The sequence below is a fragment of the Mangifera indica genome, chromosome 17, assembly GCF_011075055.1.
Source record: "Mangifera indica cultivar Alphonso chromosome 17, CATAS_Mindica_2.1, whole genome shotgun sequence".
Lineage (NCBI taxonomy): Eukaryota > Viridiplantae > Streptophyta > Magnoliopsida > Sapindales > Anacardiaceae > Mangifera > Mangifera indica.
The window spans coordinates 6,279,111-6,302,007 of NC_058153.1; the positions used below are offsets into that span (position 1 = coordinate 6,279,111).

The window sequence follows — 22,897 nt, forward strand, 5'->3', positions numbered from 1 at the left end:
AAATATTGAAATCCTAAAAACCTTATATGGTGGGCGTGAAAAAATAATTTTTTAAAATTAAGTTAAAACAAAAATTGATAGTTTTTAAAACTAAAGTAGAAAATGGGAATAAATTATTATTTCTTTATATAAAATCTCAAAATAATAATTTTTTTCTTAATGATAATAATAAAAGGCCAAATGACTATTTCCCACCCAAGCTATGCTGAATTCTCAAAGTTTTCCCCGTTAATTATAGAAATACTGTTTACCCACTTATGAGCAGTTAAAATTAACGGTAATAAGAGTGAAATCATCATTTTATATTTAATTTTAAAATAAACTTAAATATGATTTTATTTCCCCCCTTAAATTTAAAAAACTAACTTTTCTCCTCTAAGCCAAGTTTGAAAAGATCACATTCCCCCCCTAGGGTTTAGTTTCCAAACGTGTTCACTTTCTTCGGCGCCATCGTTGGCCGTCTCTCCCTCCCGACGATTTCTCTTCCACCGACGGCCTGCCTCAACTCCACCCTAACCCATCCGACGCTGAAAAACATCGTCTGGAAGAGAAATCGTCTTCCCAGACAATGAAGACAAGATCGATCGATCTCATCTTCGTCGTTTGGGAAAACGATCATCTTCCCAAATGAAGACGAGATGACTCTTGTCTTCATCTGGGAAGACGATTTCTCTTCTCAGATGATGTTTCTCGACGTCGAATGGGTTGGAGTGGAGTTGAAGGGGCCTATTGGTGGAAGAGAAACCGTCGGGAGAAAGAGACGACTAGCGATGGCACTGGAGAAAGTGAACGCATTTGGAAACAAAACCCTAGGGGGGAAATGCGATATTTTCTGGCTTAGGGCATAAAATGTTAGTTTTTAAACTTTTAGGGAGGAAAATGAGATTAAATTTTCAGGAGTTAGGGTTCCGTTAAATTTAATTGGCTATGGGTAGGTAAACGATATTTCTATAGTTAACGGGAGGAACTTTGACAATTCAACATAGTTTGGGTGGGAAATAGTCCTTTGGCTATAATAAAATTTAATAGATGAATGAATGAATATTTAAGTTTTTCAAAGTTAACGAGTAAAAATTTGAGAAAATAGTAAACTTTGGGTGGGAATAAGTACTTTGGCCGTATTATTATTGCAAAGATACAAGATCATAACACACTGCATTTAAAACTCCAAACTAATGATATCCACTTTTACATGTCAACAAACTTTGTAACACCTTTACATATTATTTTCTTCCATGAACAAACTGATTTCCAAGTATAAAGAGAAAATGACTTTTTCATCCAAATTTTAGTCAAATCTCAAACCCATACCTATAAAAGATGAAAAACCCAAACTCTCACCCATGATCAAACTTATGTTAGCTTTTTCTGTTAAAGGGAGAGATAAAATAGTTATTTTACTGTTTATATTAAAAGTTATAAAATTTATTACTTTTCCCTCCTCCAAGGTTTTATAAATTAATACTTCACTTTTACCTAAAGTTTTTAAACTTTGAAAAGTACTATTTTCACCCTCAAACCTAGAGTTTTCATATTTTTCAAAACTCAGTCACCCTCATAACTTTCAAAAACAGCAGTTTCACCTTAATTATTCAACTTCATCTTTATCTTCCGACGTCATCTCCGACCTTCTCCTTCTCTTGGTGCAACGACGGTGGTGCGACAAAGAGACGGAGATCTCTTTGTCGCACAACCTAGATATGAAAGACGACACGCTTCGTTGTCCTTTGTCGATCGTTGCGTCGTCCAGACACAATGACGAAGGATGATGAAGCGTCGTCCTTCTCTATTCTTCCATATATGGATAATGTTTCGTCATTTAGATCTAGGCAACAAAGGTTCGTCCTTCGTCGTCCTTTGTAGTCAGGGGAAGGAGATCGATGAAAAATGTCGGTCGTCGGTGGTGGCCAGAGAAAGAAGCAAACCCTAGGGGTGAAATCTAAACTTTTCAAACTTTAAGGATGAGTTGAAGTGTTAGTTTTTAAAACTTGGAGGAGGGAATAATAAAATTTTGAATTTTTAAAATTTATAAATAAAATAACAATTTACCATTGTCTTTAACTAAAAATTTAGATGACAGCTTGGTTATGGGTAAGAGTTTAAGTTTTTCATCTTCCGTGGGTGTGACTTTGAAATTATGCTAAAATTTGGGTGGGAAACAATCTTTTCCCACATATGAAATACATTCTTAATCCTTGTAGAATTATTATTTCTTGTAGAATTGTATTTCTATTATAACAAGTTTTCTTAAATAAATATGAACTCAAACTTCACAAAGAAACCAAAAGAGGAAACGAGCCACAATCCTTATCAAATTTCCACTTTGGCGAGTTTTTCACATAAGTGACAAATTTAATTTAAAAAAGAACTCGATCATTAATAAATAAATAATTATACCCAACACTATATAACTATAACACCCCATCTCCAAGTCATAACCATAAGGGTAATTTTTTGGGATGACATGTCACGTCTACAAAAATTATTCTCATATGCATGTATACCAAATTAATTTCATAGAATACCTCAATAACTTTATTAAATAAAATGTGAAATTTATAGTTTACGGAAAATGTAATAATAAATAATGGTCTCAAAACAATTTAACATAAAAGACTAAAATAAAATGAGCACTGATAATGGTCACGCCTTCACTGAGCTAATCTGCTAGCCTCCCCCTTACCCCACCCTCATGTCTACCTACAAGAAAAAACAAAACATATGAGTGATAGTGTGATAGTTCACCCAGTAGGCATACACAATCATTAAGTGTTTCTAAAATATCATTGGACAGCTTGATTGTCTCTTTTTCCGTATCATCCATCGTCTGAGAAATGACTGTTCCATAACAGATAGGGATGGGCGTGCCCCTCTTCTAACCTTTCTTCCACATGTCAAATACCATGTATAATTAATTTACAAATCTACCCCTTCATGCATAACCAAAAATGGTTATCTTCCAAGGGTTCTGCCATTACACTTTTACAAATCTCATATAGCCTTTTCGATCTAATGGTTTTACCATTGCACCTTTACCAAGGGAATTTGTCGATGTCTGAGTGTTTTAATTTGTTTATCCACTATTTGTATTGGGCGTACCTTATAAACCAAACTATCCTTCAGCTCCATATCCTTAGAGCGATTAACCTAGGTTGGGTCAACTAAACACTTACATAGTAATGATATATGAAACTCATTATGAATCTGCCCTGTGCTCATGAGTAGTGTAAGTCTATATGCTACATTGCCAATCCTCTCCAATACCTCATAAAGGCTAATATATCAAGGTCTAATTTTCATTTTTGATTGAATCTCATCATATGGTGGTATGGGGCAATCTTCATAAAGACGTGGTGACCTACCTCAAAATCCAAATGTCGCATCCTCTGATCAACATAACTCTTTTGTCGATGTTGGGTTTGTTTTATTCTCTCAAATTAGTTTGACCTGGTCAATCATCTGTTGGGTCATTTCGGGTGCTAAAACCCTTGCTAATGCATCTCTTTCCCCTATACCATCCTAATGCAATGGAGATTAACATTTTCTCTTATAGAGTACTTTATATAGAGCCATTTGAATAGTCGTTTAGTAGCTATTATTGTACGAGAACTCCATCAAAGGTAAAACATCTATCCAATTTACCTTATGGGCTAAGCAACACGCTTTCAACATGTCCTTAATTATTTGGTTAACCCTCTCTATCTAACTATTTATCTGGGGGTGATAGATAATATTGAAAGATAGATTGGTACCCAAAGTCTTTTCTAGGCCTTATCAGAAAGTTGAAACCAACTGAGTGTCTCTATCTAACATAATCCTTTTTGGCACCCTATAAAGTCTCACAACTTCTCTGACATATATCTACCCCGATCGATCAATATCTATATTATCTCTCATCGGAATGAAGTGTGTTGACTAGGTCAATCGATATATTATGACCCATAAGGCATTGTATCCCTTTCTTACTCTTGATAGTTTTATTACAAAATCTATCGAGACTTCTTTCCATTTTCATTCAAAAATTGTCGAAGGTTGTAATAACTTTGATGCTCGTTAATGCTCTACATTAACTTATTAACAAACCATGCATGTTGATGCAAAGTCTGCTACTACCATTTTCATATCGGACCACCAAAATGATTTTCTCAGATCTTGATATATCTTTACACTCTCAGGGTAGATAGTGTAAAGTGCACTATATGCCTCAGTCAAAATTTGAGTCCTCAATTCATCATCCTATAGAATACAAACTTTGTCTTTGAATCTTAGAACCTCATCCAACACCTTAAAATCTAGCTATAGTCTATTAGTAACTCGTTGGATCATCTGTGCACACCACTCATTTGTGGCTTGACTGGCAAGGATCTCATTAAGTAGGGTAATCCTGATATCCAACCTAGTTAACAACCTAATAACTATCTCAATCTACTTGTGTTGGATTTCCTGTTGTAACGCAGGGGTTGTAGTCACCTGGGATAATACTGTTTTTCGACTCAAAGCATCGACCATAATATTAGCTTTACCCAAATGATACATGATATCCATATCATAATCCTTAACCAGCTTTAGCCATCAATGCTATCTCATGATCAATTCTCGTTGAGTAAAGAAGTGCTTTAAACTCTTATAGTTGGTGTATATATTGGTTTTCACCTCATACGAGTAGTAGAGCCAAATCTTAGGGGCAAAAACCACTGCAGCTAATTCCAAATCATGGGTCAACTACCTAATATTGTATTCTTTTAACTAACAGGAAACATATGCAATTACTTTACCTCACTGCATCAAAATAGCCTTAAGTCTCTAGTACGATGCATCTATATACAATCCTTAATAGTGGGTATTTGTTCTTCATTGTCACCTTGTTTAATTCCCTATAGTCAATGCATATACGCATTGACCCATCTTTCTTTATGATAAAGTGGATTTGTGTGCCTCATGATAAATGACTCAATCAAATAAACCTATTGTTGAACAGTTCCTATAATTGTTTCTTCAGTTTCTATAACTCAGCGATAGCCGAATGGTATGGTGCTCTAGATATCAAGGCTATCCCCAGAGCAAACTTGATATTGAATTCTATTTCTCTCTCCAATGCTAATCCTAGTAAATGATTTGGAAATATATCTAGAAACTCGCAGACCACTAGCGTGACATCCACACTTAAAGTTTCCTTTGTCTCGACTTTACTGATCACATAGGCCAACTATCCCATATAAGCTTTTATTCAACATCTTTTGGGCCTTAACATTGCTAATCATCATGGTAAACATTCGACCTTCACCAAAAGTGAACTCATCTCCACTATCTAGACTAGACTTGACCTTTTCTTTCTACAATCAAACTTAACCTCATACTTACTGAGAAAGTCCATTCCCAAAATCATATCGAAGTCAAACATCTCAAATATAATAAGATCTACCCACAGCTATCGACCCTTAATGTCATTGTTTGTCTCAAGAGCATAACATCGCTTAATATCTTATCATCATCTGACATTTCAATACTAATATGATTAACTATTGTGGGCTACAACCTCAACCTCTATACTAATCCTTGAGCCATAAAACTATAGGTAGCACCTGAACCAATTAAATCATAAATAGGTACAACATGAAAAGCAACTGACTCGTCACCGCCATTAGATTAGTCTCAACTTGTGCCTAGGCCATTGTATAGACTTGGGCCTGTCTATACCTCTCTATTGCTTAATTGGTGCTAGTAAAAGTGTCGATGTTGGGTCAACCCTATCAGGACATTCTCTGGCAAAGTGACCTGACTAATTACATTTGAAACACACATTCGATCTTACTCAATACTCCCTAGGATACCGACGATCACACCTCTAACATACCAAAAAATCCTCATGATAGGGTCTTTTATCTCTGTCCTCTTTCCTCAAGCCCCTTGTCTCGAATATCCTTTTTCCTTTCTTGTCCTTAATAGATCCAGATCCTTAACTTGTTGAATCCCTCTAAACTGAGCCCTAGTCAACTCCTCTAGATATCACCTATAACCTTGAACCTTTCTCTTTCTGCATCCAACATAATCTTTATTCTCAGGGCTCTATTTAGAGCCTCATAATAAGTAGTAGGGGAATTATTTCTTACTATCACCTTTTTAGTAAAGTTAGTTCAAAGCCCCTAAACAAACATCTTTATCCTGCCTTGGATCGTACTAGTCAACCTGGGTGCATACATAACGAAAGTATTGAAGTGCGTTGAGAACTCTTGAACTATCATGTTACCTTATTTCATATTGAAAAACTCTTAAGCACAAGACTTTGTGGCATCGGTCAATTAGTATTCCTCATTGAAAGCCTATTTGAAATTGTTTCATGTCATGCCCTCTACAGGACAAATAGTGCATACGAGCCTCCACCATGCCTTAGCATCCCCTCTAAGTAGAGATACAACATACTTGATCTTTTCTTGATCAGTCATAATGAACATAACCATGACCTCTTTCACAGAATCTAATCACTCGAGGGCCTCAACCAGGTTCGTGGTACCCTTGAACTATGATAATTGATGTTGACCTACTAACTCATAAATAGGATGAAACTGGTGTCGAAGCTAGGCTAGTGTTGGTGCTAGAGTTGACACATGCGTAGGAGTCTTAAAGTGACTCTTATCTGAAACATTATTTAAATGGTTAGATCTCCTTATTTTTTGTTTTCTATTTCTCTCTGTAAAAATAATCCTAAAACTCAATAAAATAATATGAGTCATAAAAACAAGTATAATACTCATAGCGGTCAAGTCGTAGGAAAGACCGGCGTCTCATAGGCCACTATGCTCATACACTCAATGTTTATAAAAACATTTAAACAATTAGTCACAAAACAATACTCTAATACTAAAAATGTAACACCTCATCTTTAAGTCATACATTTAAAGGTAATTTTATAGGTGATGTATCACGTATATAGAAACTATTCTTATATTCATGCATAACAAATTAATTTCATGGAATACTTCGATAATTTTATTAAATAAAATGTGAAATTTATAGTTTATGAAAAATGTAAAAGACTAAAATAAAAGAGGCACTGATGGTGATTGTACCCTTACTGAGTTGATCCGCTAGCTTCCTCGTTTACCCCGCCCTTACGTCTACTTGTAAGAAAAAACAAAACACTAGTAATAGTTCACCTAGTAGGCATACACAATCACTGAGCGTTTCTAGAATATTCTTAGGTAGCTCAACTGTCTCTTTTTCCATATCATTAAGTATCCCAGATGTATATTATATAGATGTCCTAGACATTTCTTACTCTTTAGTGAGAATCGGGGTGGACATCTTATATACCTTTTATAACCCATGTATCAATAAGATGGACATCATAAATGCCTCTTATAACTTAGACACCTATGAGGTAGACATCTCGAGTGCCTCTTACAACTTATGTACTATCATAATGGATATCCTAGACATTTTTTATCTAAACCTATTCGGAATGGATATCCTAGACACCTTTTACATCCCATAATCATCATACAGAGGATAAAATGTCTTTTTCCCAACACTCAATATGGTATCCTCTTTTTGTTACCATAAAAGATGGTTATACCTCATTGGAGGATGGTAGTCCTATCTTTTATGAGGAATGTCTATCCCATAATAGAAGGGATAAACATCCCCCCTTCTGACCTCTCTCCCACATGTTAAATACCATACACAATTAATTTACAAATATACCCTTTCATGCATAACCATAAATGGTCATCTTCCACCTCGCGATGGGACATCTATCCTTGTATTCTTGGGATAGGCATCGCCAACCTCTACAATTTCAAGATTCGTATCAGTTTTGATGGTAATCTGACAACCACAATATCCCAAGCAACTTTAGACCTCTCATACTTCATTCCATTCACCAAAACCAGTCCCATCATGCCCATAACATAACCAACACCGTAACCCATACAAGAACCTAAGGAATTTCACAAGTATAATCCTTATAAGTCAACATTATCATAACCATATTCATACACACACACACACACACATATACATATATATACACATACATTGTGTGTGTATATATATATATCTAAAATGGCAAACATCTTATTATATCAATTCCAATTGTAGAATATACATACTTTAAAAATATAGTACAATCAAACAAGAGAAAAAGGAAAGAGTTTAGTTTCAAAATAACTAGAGGATTTTTCTATTTTCAAAAGAATTTAAGGATCTATCTTAATTGTGTTGTATAGTTTACTTATTTGTCACCTTTATTGGTTTTTCGATATTTTTCTGGATATCTAGTCCACTGATACACCTATCTCAATACATATATATAACAATGTTATGTATACCTATTTTTTATATACAAATATATATACACATAAATGCATCATCACGTAATTGGGTGCACTTTATTATTAATTCAAAATCATCTAATCATATTATAACACATTCATGTGTATATATATATTTGTATATTAAAAATATGTATATATAGTTATATATACAAATATATATATACACACACAAACAGAGAGTTTCTTAAAAGAAATTCTTAATTGTGTTCCTAACTCCACTTACAAATATGACATAACAAAATTATGCTCGCAATACCTTTGAGCACACTAACTTTCGAGAATCAACCTTATTTATATATATATTTTTTTTTAGTTTAAAGTCATTGATTTCATCTTATTTTGCATTCATCAAGGAAATAGTTTCAACCCCTAACCAATTTGTATATAGTTAGTCCAATCCTTTCTTCAATAATGTGCATGAGTCCACTGTTGACTCAAAGAGTCATTATGCTCTTATTTTGATGATAACAAACTAATATGTCCCTAAGCATATTAACTAATGATTTTACTTGAGTGTGAGTTTAGATTGCAAGAATTTATCTAATACACTTGAAGGAGTTTCAAGATAAAAATGAAGACAAGACTCAAGTGAAGAATTCTTAAAGATTTGAAGTAAAACTCAAGTTTAGGTAGATATATTTGGAATTTGGAGCATTCGTTTTGATTAGAATATTTATTTGTATGTGATAGTTCACTTGAAAACTTATTTTCATATCTTTCACATTTTGGGTTAAAATGTTGTTTTTCAAACTTATTGGGCTAAGCCAATTTTTTTACTAAAGTTTATTAATTCATTTAAAATAATGAAGTTTTGTGAACTACATTTTCATATCTTAAAGTTGGTTTTGAAAGAATTTTAAAAAATTGGTTAAATTATCACTTTTCAAAGTTTTAGGGGTCAAATAATTTTTAAAAATTTAGGGGGTAAAATGTAATAAAATTTGGTCGACTGAATTTGACTAGTCGAATTCTTCAATGGCAGCTTTCGAATTATCCAGAAGCCATGTATTTTGACTTTTAGAAATTTGATTGATCGAATTAAATTCAGTCGATCCTATTTTGGTTTGAACTTTCTAACGGTTAGTGTCACATAGGCACCACGGGAGTGTCACGTCACATTTGGTTGACCAAATTACATTCGATCAATCAAATTTTATGTTTTCTAGAAAATTAAAACGACTAGTTTTTGTACACAACGGTAATTTTTCTCATTTTCCCTTATATAAACCCAATCAAATTCATTCGTAAAGAACTTTTGCCGCCGAGAACTTTCACATTTTTTAGAGCAAATTAGTTTTGAGCTATTCACTTGCAAATTCTCTTCTCTAATCAAAACCCTTACTCATATACTTTATAATTTCATTTGCATTGGGTTGTACTAAGCTTAATCTTTCATATACACTCTTTGAGAGATATCATACTTCGAATTCATACTAAAATTCGTACTATAAAAGAGTAAGATTCACTTTTGGAGAGATTAGAAAATTTCTAATGATAGAAATTGAGTTTTAACATTTGTAAAAGTTAATAATACCTTGAAAGCTATTTTGTTGTGAAGAAAAGTTTGGTTGAGTTTTTGGTCAATCAAAGATTAGTGGAATACTCCAAAGGAGAAAACCTGGAGGAGTGGACATAGACCAGGTTGAGTCGAACCACTATATATCACGTACTTGATTTTCTCTTCCCTTAAACTCATACTCTATGTTATATTATTTTGATTGTATTGATTATTTGAAATATTTTTGTTATTCTCATAAATTAGATTAAAAATAGACAACATTAATTGATTTGAATAAATTGTTTTAATTCTCTAATTTAGTAAAGATTATTTTAAATTATCTAATTTATCCCCTCTCTTAGGCATTCAATCCTTCATCCACCCTTTGAACTCTTTGATCTTGGAGTAACTCTCTATCGTTGATATTATCACAAAACTAATAATTTCATACACTCTTCCCATTATAATATTCATATTACAATGATTGACTTTGCATTATGACATTTTATATCCATGGTAGAAGTTGAAAGTAATAAGAATTTATGTTTTGAGATATGATTAAATGAGCATTAAATTTAAAAATGAGAAAATAATAAATAAAAAGATTGATAACAACAATAAAATTTTATATAAATAATATAAAATTTAAGTATATAAAATACATGTCATTATGTAATTAAATGATTTTAAATTAAATATAAAATAATATCAAATCATATGATAATATATTATCTATATATCTAAATTGTATTTAAAAAATATATATTCATAATATTGTTCGAATGCCAATAATAGTTTTTAAGTATACTTAATAACGAATTTTCATTGTAATAATATAAATTACAAAAATTCTTATAGCATTAATTTTTAGTGCTGAAATAAATGACAGAGTGAAAATTATAATTGTACAAATATATATATATATATATATATATATATATATATATATATATATATATATATATATATAAACCCTAAAGACACTAATAACTTATTAACAACAAAATTTTTTTTTTTTTTTGAATTCTAGAAGACTTTTGTATTTGATTAAGACTAAGGGTGGAGAAAGACCTAATTAAAATTAAAAAGAGGTTAAAAGTGTAGTTGGTAAATGTAGGGATAAAAAGGGTACAAAAATTATATGGGTATGATATAATAAATGGTAAAAAATATATTTATAAAAAAATAATCATAAAATTTAGATATAAAACATATAAAACATATATATTTAGGTTTAATACGACACATTATCAATAATACGTTTCTAAAAATATCGTAATATCAATAATAAATTTAATACTTTTTATAAATTTTTTTATTAGTAATTCAAATATAAAATATCTAATTGATTATAAAACCTAATATAATATAATATATACTCAAGATTCAATTATCGTAAAAAATAATCAGAAAAGATTAGAGATTTAGATGACAAAAAATTGAATTTTTTATTTTATATAATTATGGTATTATAATAATTACTCAAAAATATAAAGGACATATATATATATTTAATACAAAAATTTATAAAATATATATTAAATTCAAAACTTTGGAATAATATATTTAAAATATAATTAAATATAAATAATTCGTGCTTTTTCATATTGGGAGAGCACGGTGCGTAAATAAAAACATTATTTATTTTATCAAAGATTTATTATCAAAACAACAGACGGTTAAGATTTTAAAAAAGGGAAAAGGACTATTTCCCACCTAAATTTTAAGCCATTTCCAAACTTACATACACAAGAGATGAAAAATCCCTTCTCCCACTTATGACCAAACTATCGTCCAAAATTTTAGTTAGAGATAGGGGTAAAATCGTCATTTTACTTATAAACTTTGAAACTTTAAAATTTTATCATTCTCCCCTCCAAGTTTTAAAAACTAACATATCAACCCATCCTCAAAATTTGAAAAATTTAAATTTCACCCCTAGGGTTTACTTTCTTCTCCGACCACCACCGACAGTTGACACATTCCATCAATCTCTCATCTCTGACTATAAAGGACAACGAAGGGTAAAGGGCGACGAAGGATGACCCTTCGTTGTCCAGATCTAGACGATACTTCGTCCACATTTAGAAGAACAGACAAAGGATGACGTTTTGTTGTCACGTTTGGACGACGAGACGGACGACAAAGGACGACGAAGCATCGTCTGGGTGGTTCGACGAAAAGATCTCTGTCTCTTCATTGCACCATGCGACGAGGAGATGAAGATCTCTTCATCACACCATCGTTGTCGCACCAAGAGAAGGATGAGGTCGAAGACGAAGTTGGAGATGACGTTGGAAGATGAAGTTGAAGAATGGGGTGAAACTGCTATTTTTGAAAGTTATGAGAGGCGACTGAGTTTTAAAAAGATATAGAAACCCTAGGTTTGAGGGTAAAAATGTTATTTTTTAAAGTTTAAAAACTTTAAGTAAAGGTAAAATGTTAATTTCTAAAATCTGGGGATGAAGAGTAATAAACATTATTACTTTTTATATAAACAATAAAATGACTATTTTATCCCTCTCTTTAACAGAAAAACTTGACAGAAATTTGACTATAGATGAGAAAAGGGGTTTTTCATCTTTCTTGGGTATAGGTTCAAGAATGGGCTAAAATTTGGGTGGGACATAGTCCTTTTCCCTTTAAAAAAAAAAAAAAAACCCAACCCCTCCCCAAGCCAAACCTTTATCCATTTCCCAGTTGGACTCTTAGTCACAGTCCAAACACGTCCCCTTTAGCTTAGCTTTAAACTCCAGCTAATCTCCTCCTACTTTCATGGGTATTGCTGCTTTTAGCTTTTGCATGTTTTTCTACTTGTTTTAAGTTTGTGGTTTATCAGGAACCACCTCTTAATTTCTTAAAGTGATTTTTCTTTAAGAGTATTGGTTCCTTTATCTGCTTACTGTATCAACAACTTACCTCTTGAGGGCTTGAAAAATGTGGAGTTGTTATTTACCTGTTCTTAATGAGCACTTCATTGATTTTATGTCATAACTTTATTAACGCAAACCACAGTAGAAACAATATTTACTTGCATAATTCTTCCTGTTCTTCGCTTCAAATGAGTGGTAAGAAACAAAGGTTTTGTGGGTTCATCCCAAATGCTAAAAACCATAATAACCATTCCAAGGGAAATAGAAGTTGGTGGCAAAGGTTTTTCTTTGATGATGATGGGAATTGGCTTGGTTTGAAAGATAACGATATGTTTAAGGAGGAGGCTGAGGTTTGTAGTGATGAGAAGTTATCAGAGAGTGAAAAGTTTGAGGCGTGGAAGAGGCGGGCGGAGGTGATAATTGAGTTGAGGGAAGCCCAAGAAGACATGAGGAATGAAGAAAGTAGAAGGTGGGAGGATTGGATTGTGGATGATCATGGAAATGGTACTGATGGTTCTTGGAGTCAAGATTTGGGTAATGGGGCTTGGGAAGGGAAGGACGAAGCACAATCGGATCCCACTGAGTTATTTTCTGAAAGGGGGTTGGTTGAGTCTGTGAGAGACTTAGTTTTTGGGAAAGAAGAGGATGATATTCTGTATGAGGACCGGGTTTTTCGATACGCCTCCTTGAATTCAGTAAGTGGTTATGAGTAATTGTATTGTAATCCTGCAAATTCATGTTATATTCTAGCATTAGGATGATGGCTTGTATTATTCTAATACAGCAACTAATCAGTAATTGGTAGTGTTTGTGGACATTTTCAACTGCTCCATTTTCATTTTAAGTTAGTTAAGTTATGCAATTAAAATGAATGCCTGAGCAACCGGATTTTAACAAGAAAATTCAAAGCCTTGCATTTTATCACTACTTAGGACTCCATGATTTGACTCAAAATTTATGCTTTCCTACTGGTGCTTTGATGCGGTATGTTAAATGTAGAATTAATAAGGGAAAGAACATTTGTGGTGTGTATGGTAGTCATGTATGTTTGCAAAAAGTCTATAATTTGTAAAAAAAAAAATTAAAATATTTTTTGTTGTCTGGTTGTTGAAAGCTTTGAGAATAAGAAAGAGCAAATTACCTTTTAAAACCAAGACTTGACATAAAGAGGATCACGAAAGATTATGTCATTGGATAAAATTCGGGTAAAACTTTATGAATGTGACTTTGGAATAAATAACCTTAACAGCCTTATTAATAAGAACTACATTTGGAGATTGAAATGCTGGAGTAAATGGCCTTAACAATCTAATCATTGAGCATTACACTTGATTGAACTTTCTATGACCTGAAAACTTGAATATTTACATTCATATTATGTTTGACTTTTGAATTAAATAAAATGAGAAAATATTGCATTTCATGATTTTGATTCATATGAATACTCTTGTCATTCTTGCAGTTTTCTATTAAGGTATTTGGATATTGTGTTTGTTGATGATAATTAGAACCTAAGCCATATTTGTTCTTGCTGTTGCAGGCTAAATTTTTGGCAGTACTAATAATTATTCCATGGGCCTTGGACTTTGTGGTTCATGACTATGTTCTCATGCCTTTCTTGGACAGGTAATCACTGAATGCAATAGTCATATTTCAAGTGACTCATCAATAATCATGCCTCTAAAAATATAAAACTTATCTTCTGCCTGACTTTTGCATATTATGTTTGTGTGAAACAATATTTTGGATGAAAATTTCTTTTTTGTTCTCATAAAACAGTTGAATGGTTCGATTTATGTATCGTTTCACTTAACAACATGCTTTCTGTCGATGCTAGTGATGATAAAGAAGTTTACTGAATAAGTTTAACCTCTCAGATTTCATTCAATGATTTCCATTTCCCTCAAAACAGTTAAGTAGAATCCCAGTCATTAATAACAACAGCTTCAGTTCTATAGATTAATCTCTCTTTTCCAGCCGCCCATACAATTCTTTTGTTAGAAGATAACTGAGGACGTGAGTTTTGGAGCATATTTCATCACTGTTTTCTTGGTTTTGAGGATATTGTTTCTGTGAACTCATGTATCAACTGGACTCAACCCCTTTGAGATGCATCTGTGCTTTAGTGCAGCAATATTTTTAGTTTTAATAATGGACTTTAAGTTTCAAGCTTCAAAGGATATGGATGGCTAAACCATGGTCAGAAGAACAATAATGAATGAAGACCTGATGCATTACACTGTATTAGAGAGAAATAACATAGCATGTTTCTAGATTAATATAGATCCCAGAAGCTTAGTTGGAAGTATTACAATTTTGTAGCAAAATTTGACGAGTTCAGTCACTTTTTTGATGAATGTTTGCTTCTAGGTCTTGGTTTGGGTGACTCTTTCAGCTCCTTGTGACCTCTAGCTCCTTTTTTATTTATTTTTTATTAATTTGGATGCTTTGGAATTTTAATAGCTTATAATTCATGGAAACTTTTGCATGCAATGCAGTTTGTCTAGTGCCTTATTTGATTTTATTATTCATCCAGTCTAAAAAAATGCTGCTCCAGAGTTATGGATGGTGCATCTAAGAAAAAAATTTACTTAATTTTTATTTTAAAATGTTATGTTCAGTCCAAGTCACAATATTTGTTCAGTGAGCAATTCAACTTCATTTGGAACTTTCATATTTCATGAGGCCTAGTGTCATAGAACGATTTTATCAAGGGTCTGACATCAAACTTGTTGAAGATTGCTGGCACCTTTGAAAGATTTAAGGACTCTGGCCATGGAATTAGTCCTGCACTATTTGTTGGGGAACAGTAACTTGAACTATTAAATGTGTTAGTCAAATTAAAATTTTTCCGCTATTTAGTTTTGTGCTTAAGCTGTAGCCTACACCACAGAATTTCAAAGATAATCACGATTTCGGATTTACTAATTTAGTCAAGGAGAAATGCATTCATTTTGATAGTCACTACTTTTTCTTTGTAGCAAGTATAGGGTGAATATTGGATAAAACACCAAGCCATTTGGAATTTTCATGTTAATCAAATAGAAGCAGAACATTTTCTTTTGAACTCTGAGCTTTACTCAAACTTTGAGATAAAGGTTTTGTTAACTGAATTAGTCAGTCAATGCTTTAAATACTAGTAGTCTATGCTTTCAAAGTAAAGAATGAAACAATTGGTAGAAATTTGCTTAACACATTTAGATATTTAGCTTTTCTTTAGATTTGGAATAAGAAATCCTTGATTTTATTGTAAGTTTCTCATTTTGGAGTTCTTAATTGACATGAATTAGTCTTTCTTTACCATCCTGATATTTGATGAGAATCTTGTTGGCTGATTTATTTCATGAACTGAGTAAACTTTTCTGCGGTTTCCCTATAAGGATCTTGGTTACATGATCGTTCATTTTTCTCCCTTATTGATTTCTTTGTCCCTTTTTCTTCAAATACGGGATGATCAATGAGCTTACATACAAATACCGTCAGTTTAGGGCTTCAAATATAATTAATACAGCCTACATCAATGTAGGATTTATGAGTTAGATATAGATTCTGTTATTCTCACATCTGGAAATTTCACATAAATCAATATCATGTCGAAGTATGTATGAACACTTATGATAACTTATATTTTTATTATAATAAAGACAACCAAAGTTTGTTGTTACCATGCAATGAGACTTTTCAAATAAATATATTGTTTTATTTTGGATTAGAAGAATAAAGTGTTTCTTTATTTCTTAACTCGTTTACATAATGACTCCTATTTAACTGGCTGCACCAACTTAAATTGCCATGTATACATTATTTAGTAAGATTCATTTTGCACTAACACCAACCACTAGTAAATTCAATAGTCCAACTTAACTACAACTAGCAAATGCTGTGTTGTAAGCCTAATATTTTAAGATTATACTCTCTGATAATATTATTGCAGTACTCAGTTTGCACTAGTACCAAAAATGCATTCCAAATTTTAAGACAATGGAGTCTATTATTACCTCTGATGCATGGACACGTTAGGAGGGGATGTTTTCCAAGTTTTCAAAATGTTCCGAAAATGGAAACACCCCGACACCTGTACGAGATGTGTCGGGCTGTTGTTGCAAATACACAAAATTCTTAAATGTGTTTCTTTGAATGAAAAAAAAAAAAAAAGTAAGGCACTCTTTTTCTCTTGTCATGATACACTCCCTCTTTACTAACCTAGAGTCCTAAACACTTGAGGTCCCGTTTCTGCCTCTGCCTCTTTTCTCCCTAATGGCATCAACATACACACCAACTCATTTCCTCTCACTCCCATATACTTCTTGCTAGTTCAAAAAAAAAAAAAACAGCTCCTTTCTTTTTGCATCCCTTCCCTTTAATTTTGCTTGGATATGAGCCAAGTCAAGTCTGAACATGGGTCAGCTTGGTTCTTTGTCTGAATGACTTATTTTGTTATTTATGATCCTTGGTTCTTATTATTATGTGATTTGATAGTTGAATGTTGATTTGGATGCTTGCTTTGTTTTTATTTATCTTTAATTTTTTTGGGTATAATTTTATAGTTAAATGTAATATTTATTTGAATTATTTTATCAATGAAAATTTATATATAAAATTAAAATGTACAATAAACCCTTATATTTTTAATAATTACATGTTTCCCCCACGTATCCCATATTTTTGAGAAATGTCGTTTCATCATGTCTATTTCTTGTGTCCATGCTTCCTAGATTATTACTTCAACCATGTTTTCTTAAGTAACTTATATTTTACCTTGATTACCATTTCAGTGAGATTTTTTTAGTTTCCAATCAATTTGACATATTTCAGTGAGATGCTTTTTTTCTGGGGTGTGATTGTTTTGATTTATTAAAAATTTAGAGGTGATTTATTGTGACTGTTAATGGTAATGAGTACAGCTCCGACTTTCCAACTCAAATTATCGTATTGTCAACAGATATGTGAAGACTGTACCACTTGCAGCTCAGATGCTTGACGTGAAAAGACATCAAAAGCTAGAAATGGTCAAGGAATTAAAGGTTCAAAAAGCAAGATTCCAGCTTGAGGTTGAGATTGGTAAATCTCCTCCTCTTTCAGATGAGGAAGTTTGGTGGGAGTTAAGACATAAAGCGTAAGTTAATACTCCTTCACTCTTTTCGATACCATGTAGCTTGCACAATCTCAATTCCGCTCCTCCAAATATAGTTGTTATGACAAAAAGAAGATTGATGTTAGCTTGTCATAGAGTTGGTGGTGAAATTTTTTGTTTCACTTGAATTGTGAAAACTGTGAACTGATAAAATTATATGATTCTGTCATAATCACAATAAGTTGATTTAATGTATTATTTTGACCTTACTAGACTGGCCATACATTAGAGATTGATCCTTATAATTTTAGCTTGAAACAAATAGATATATCATTGAAGAGATGTGCCTTTTTCCTTGCTAATTAAAGGCATATGCCAATCTATTGTGGTTTTGAGTATTGATTTTCATGAAGAACGTGTTACTTGTATGCTCTGGTTGGAAATTGTTCCAATATATGATGGTCCACAAATAAGTACCACTAAACTATTGTGCAGTATTTACTTTTTCTCATTTTAATCCCTGGTGTTGGCCCTCTGTTTCACTTGAACTAAATTGTAATTTCTTTCATTAGTGAAGTTGTACTTCATTTTTTTTTTTAAGAAAAAATATGCACCTATGGTTATGATCAGAAAGTTGCATATGAATGAATCATAGATACCCATTAGTTTCCCTCTTTTGTCCTCTTCTAAATGGTTGCTGGGAAGTTCATAAAGTGGAAGAGTGTTAACAGGGGCAAATCCACAGAGTTCCTACAAAAAAGAATTATGTATTTTGTACTTTGGTGTTAACATTAGAAAATTAAGAAAGTGTACCTGCTAGATGCTAAAATAAAAAGATTAAAGGAAATTAAATATTTTTTACTCCTAAATAATATATCTTCCGATTAGGAATCCAAAATATAACTGGAAAAAGAAGGAGAAAGTATATACTTGAAATGTCTAAGCTATTATAAATTATGTGTCTGACATACATTATTACTCTTGTAAGAACACCTACTCACTGTCCTCAATTTGTATGGATTATTCATATATGTTATGTTTTGTTAGACTGGTTGCTTTTCCTATGAGGTTTTGGTTACTGCTCAACAGGTTAGAGTTGCGTGATGAATGGAGGTTAGAGAACCGTAGAGCTTTTGCCAATATATTGTCGGATATGGTATTTGGGATCTCATTATTCATTCTTTTATACTTCAATCAGAGTAAAGTGAGTTACCATTTACTCTTTTCTGATACATGTTTATTTTTTGTACAGAATTTTCTTTTTCCTTATCATCATAGAAACATTACCATCATGATGAATCATAGGTTATGAGGATTTCCATTGTTGAATTCACCTGCCTTAGTTTGGCGAAACTTTTATTGGGCATTCACTACTGGCTTACCCCATTTTCCATAGTGATTGGAAGCTGAAAAAGATTTAACATTCAAATTAATGGCAATATGAAGCATGAACTAGTCTCTAACTTCCTAGGAATTAGTAAGAATCTACAAGATTAGTAAGTGATGAATATAAAAAGTTGTTTTGATGAGATACTATTATTAAAACCCTTTTTAACATGGTAAACTCTTAGTATTACAAAACAAAAGAATTGCGTGTCCGCGCCTCCCAAATAAAAAACTATATTTTTCCCCTTTCTCCTCAATCTAACCACCTCTGGTATTCTTTCAACATTCTAAATTTCAAATTCAAATATTATTCTAATCAAACCTAATATATTATCCTAATTAAATGTATTATTAATGATGACTTTATTATTATTATTATTATTATCATCATCATCATCTAATTCTAATACTATCTGTCCCTTTGAAAACTATCTCGTTCTCAAGTTGAAAAACTTGAAAAGTCTCTTTTATTTTTTTCTTATTATATTTAATCCAACTAGCCCAAAATCTTTTTTTTAATTCTTTACATTTCTTGTTATCCAATTTGAAAAAAACTTTATCTATTTTGTGATTATTCCAATTGTCATCAATGATTGAACCTTGTACTTCCTCCTTTTTTTTAGTTTCATTTTCGTCAATCTTAGCCTAGTGCATCTCTGTCAATATCTTATTTTCATTATTTTGTTTCACGTTTTCTTCTTCATTCATTGCCCATTTGGTCTCTATTACCAATAGAGTTAGATCACCAAGTAGACAAATAGATTACAATAATTGAAACTTTTTGAAATCTATCAATTGAACTATTGAATAAGTTGATTCCCCCCTTGATCGTCGTATTCAAAAAACTAAACCCTAAATTATGTCGATTCCCTTTCATGGTCCATTGTCAACTTAATAACTTTGTTGAGACTAGCCAATTTTTTTGTCAAAATCTATTGTCTCAACTGAATCTGTTTTGTTCTTGTCTCATCGCTTGTCATACACAATCAAGATAGTGTTATTATAACACTTCTCTTTAAATACATATTCCTACATGGAATATAACCTGAAGAGATGTGCACAACTTGATTTCTTAACTCATTCAACGGAATAAAAAACATGCAATTTAAAATACTTACTTAAATGCATGCAAAAAAGTATAAGAAAAATACTAAATAACATCATTATTAATAAAAATTGTCCATAACAATGTCTAAAATCCCAATCATACTCACACAGTGCATAAGTATCTACAAAGTCTCAAACTGAAGTAAGTACATAAACATCACAAATTTGGAAATGATGATTTTGTCTCTCAGCCTCATGCAACAAATTAAACTGAACCACTTGCTCTCCTGCATGTCCTGCTACTCATCTTTACCTGCAAAATCACATAAAGGAACACTTGAATGAAAACATTCAATAAGTAGGTGACCTCTCGGCATTTTGCACACAACATAATTTAAATCCTTGTGTTTTATTACTAAGTTTGAATGTGGTTAAAGCAGATGTTTTTCCAGTACTCTCTTATGCCCATTTGTCTACTCTCAGTACCCTCGTATCCTAAATACATAGGTCATGTCACATTGACTATTAAGGTCTAAGTTAAATTAGACACATCTAATGTCCTTGTGAAAACAATTGACATCTCAGATATCTACTAACTATATAACTTTATAAAGATTCAATATAAATAATAAAATACAAACCTAAGAGTCATAAAATTCTTATTCCCCAATCAAATTGTCCTAATATCCTAACTAAATCCAATTTAATTTTCTAAACTCCGTTAATATCTCCATTACTTCATATTCTTTAAGCATGGAAAGTGCAAATACTGTCTTGTAAACAGATCTTATCAGTGCTGGTTTAGTATCTATTTATTTATTTTTTAAATTAAAAGACTGAACTGTGTTATAGAAAAATAATGATATAGGTAAATTTATGGGCTTATAATCCACAAAATACTGGTTTGGGTTTTAATTTTGGGGTTGTATTTGGATCTGTGTTTTGGGAGTGGATTTTGTGTGATGTTGGTAAATGGACACCAATGGTTCCATCATTGTTACCATGGGGTTGACCACCATGATCATGATGATCAGCATTAAAAAAGGAAACAATGCTTCAAAATGTTTCCCAATTTCAAAGGTTGTTATGGGGCCATGTTTCCTGATGTTAATAACGGTGGGGAGCAAAAAGTCATCTTTATTGTTACATGTTTATTGACAATAAATGTGAAACCATCTTGCGTACTGAAAATTACTTGAAAATATTGTCAAACATTATGGACTTCTAATGAGGTGTTGTAGCCTCAAAATGGACTTTGCCATCTTTTATTAGATAACATGTACACCTTTTTCTGGTTTTGCACTTCTTGTCATACACAAGAACATATGTGCTCCCATTTACATAAACACACTTAGGCAATTATTAGTACTTTGAACTCAGCTGTAAGTGTATTGTTCCTTTCTTTAACGCTTTTTATCTTCTCTTTCTTTCCCCATTTTGCAGGTAGCTTTGCTCAAATTTGCAGGTTATAAGATAATAAACAATATTTCGGATACCGGGAAAGCTTTCCTAATTATTCTTGTCACAGACCTTTTTTTAGGGTAATCTTTCCTGCTCTTTTGAAAGCCTGCTTATTACTGAACTCATTTAGTGCAAGTTGGCTTAAATCGATGTGTCTTACAATTGATGCCACCTGTGGAATAGTCTCATGTTTACTGTTGTAGCGAATGGAACTGAAATATTTCAGGCCAAGCATCTGAAAAAATGATGTAATGGGTACTTGCAGATATCATTCTGAGTCAGGTTGGCAGACTCTTTTGGAGATTATTGTTGAGCACTATGGTCTTGAAGTTGATCAGTCTGCCATAACCATTTTTATCTGCCTGGTTCCTGTTGTCATCGATGCATGTGCGAAACTTTGGGTATGTCCCTTTCCGAGTTTCTTGAACATGCCGTTTTTCTCTATTCTTATCGCTTACCATGACATGGGGATGAAGAATTTTATAGTCGAGTTCGTAAATGGTCGGGAAGTTTTATTGCTTTTGATCATCGTGTTTATTTACCATACATACATGAACTATTTCTGATATTATTTGATTGTGTTTGTGGTGCAGCTGTTTAAATTTCTTCCAAGGTTATCCCCAAAGGTATCAAATATATTCCGAGAAATGAAGCGTCACTAGTCGAAATTTTCAATTGAGTTTTGCAATTCATTTGAGATATAGTACCAAACACTGCATTTTCCATAGAGTAGTGTGTACATCTATAAGTAACATGAATGAGGATAAGGACTGCCTCTCAAGCTTTGCTTAAAATGGAGATCATATCAATTTAATTAAGAGCTTGACATGTCGATTCTTTGCTGTCACATGCACACCTAAAGATAATTATTATGATTTTTTTTAGCAATAAATCTAAATGTATATATTTTTGGTATACAATAAATTTCTTTTATCATGATGTTGTCAACCACCAAAGGAAAGGTTGATGGTCAACGACGACGTGAATCCGATCGAAACCAAGCAAGATCTCTTGCACTATTTCAGTCAGATTTTGTATGATTTTTGCATTGGAAAACCATCGAGAGGGAGAGAGCGTTGGTGGTAGTTTGATGATGAGTCGGAGTGAATCAACAGAAAGAACAGTCGTTGGAAAGAGAAAATACATTTTGTGGGGTTGTAATTATAATGTTTTGAATTTTGAGGGGATAAATGTTAACCGTAAAATATAGAAACCCTGGTGGTTT

The 22,897-nt window shown here is 32.4% G+C and overlaps 1 protein-coding gene across 1 annotated transcript; it reads left to right on the forward strand.

The window, feature by feature from the left end:
* Positions 1–12,530: 12,530 nt before the first annotated feature.
* Positions 12,531–22,506, forward strand: LOC123200743 (chloroplast envelope membrane protein-like). Its single transcript, XM_044616105.1, has 7 exons — positions 12,531–13,399; positions 14,245–14,330; positions 17,647–17,820; positions 18,868–18,982; positions 21,655–21,752; positions 21,938–22,073; positions 22,266–22,506. Exons 1-7 carry the CDS (start codon positions 12,797–12,799, stop codon positions 22,332–22,334), a joined length of 1,281 nt encoding a protein of 426 aa, XP_044472040.1. The 5' UTR covers positions 12,531–12,796; the 3' UTR covers positions 22,335–22,506.
* Positions 22,507–22,897: the final 391 nt, after the last annotated feature.

Excerpts from the sequence above, each read along its gene's own strand:
- LOC123200743 (XM_044616105.1), top strand. The coding sequence starts at position 12,797 with ATGAGCACTTCATTGATTTTATGTCATAACTTTATTAACGCAAACCAC. Across the intron at positions 14,331-17,646 it reads CTCATGCCTTTCTTGGACAG|ATATGTGAAGACTGTACCAC; the intron begins GTAATCACTGAA and ends TATTGTCAACAG. Across the intron at positions 21,753-21,937 it reads GTCACAGACCTTTTTTTAGG|ATATCATTCTGAGTCAGGTT; the intron begins GTAATCTTTCCT and ends GGGTACTTGCAG.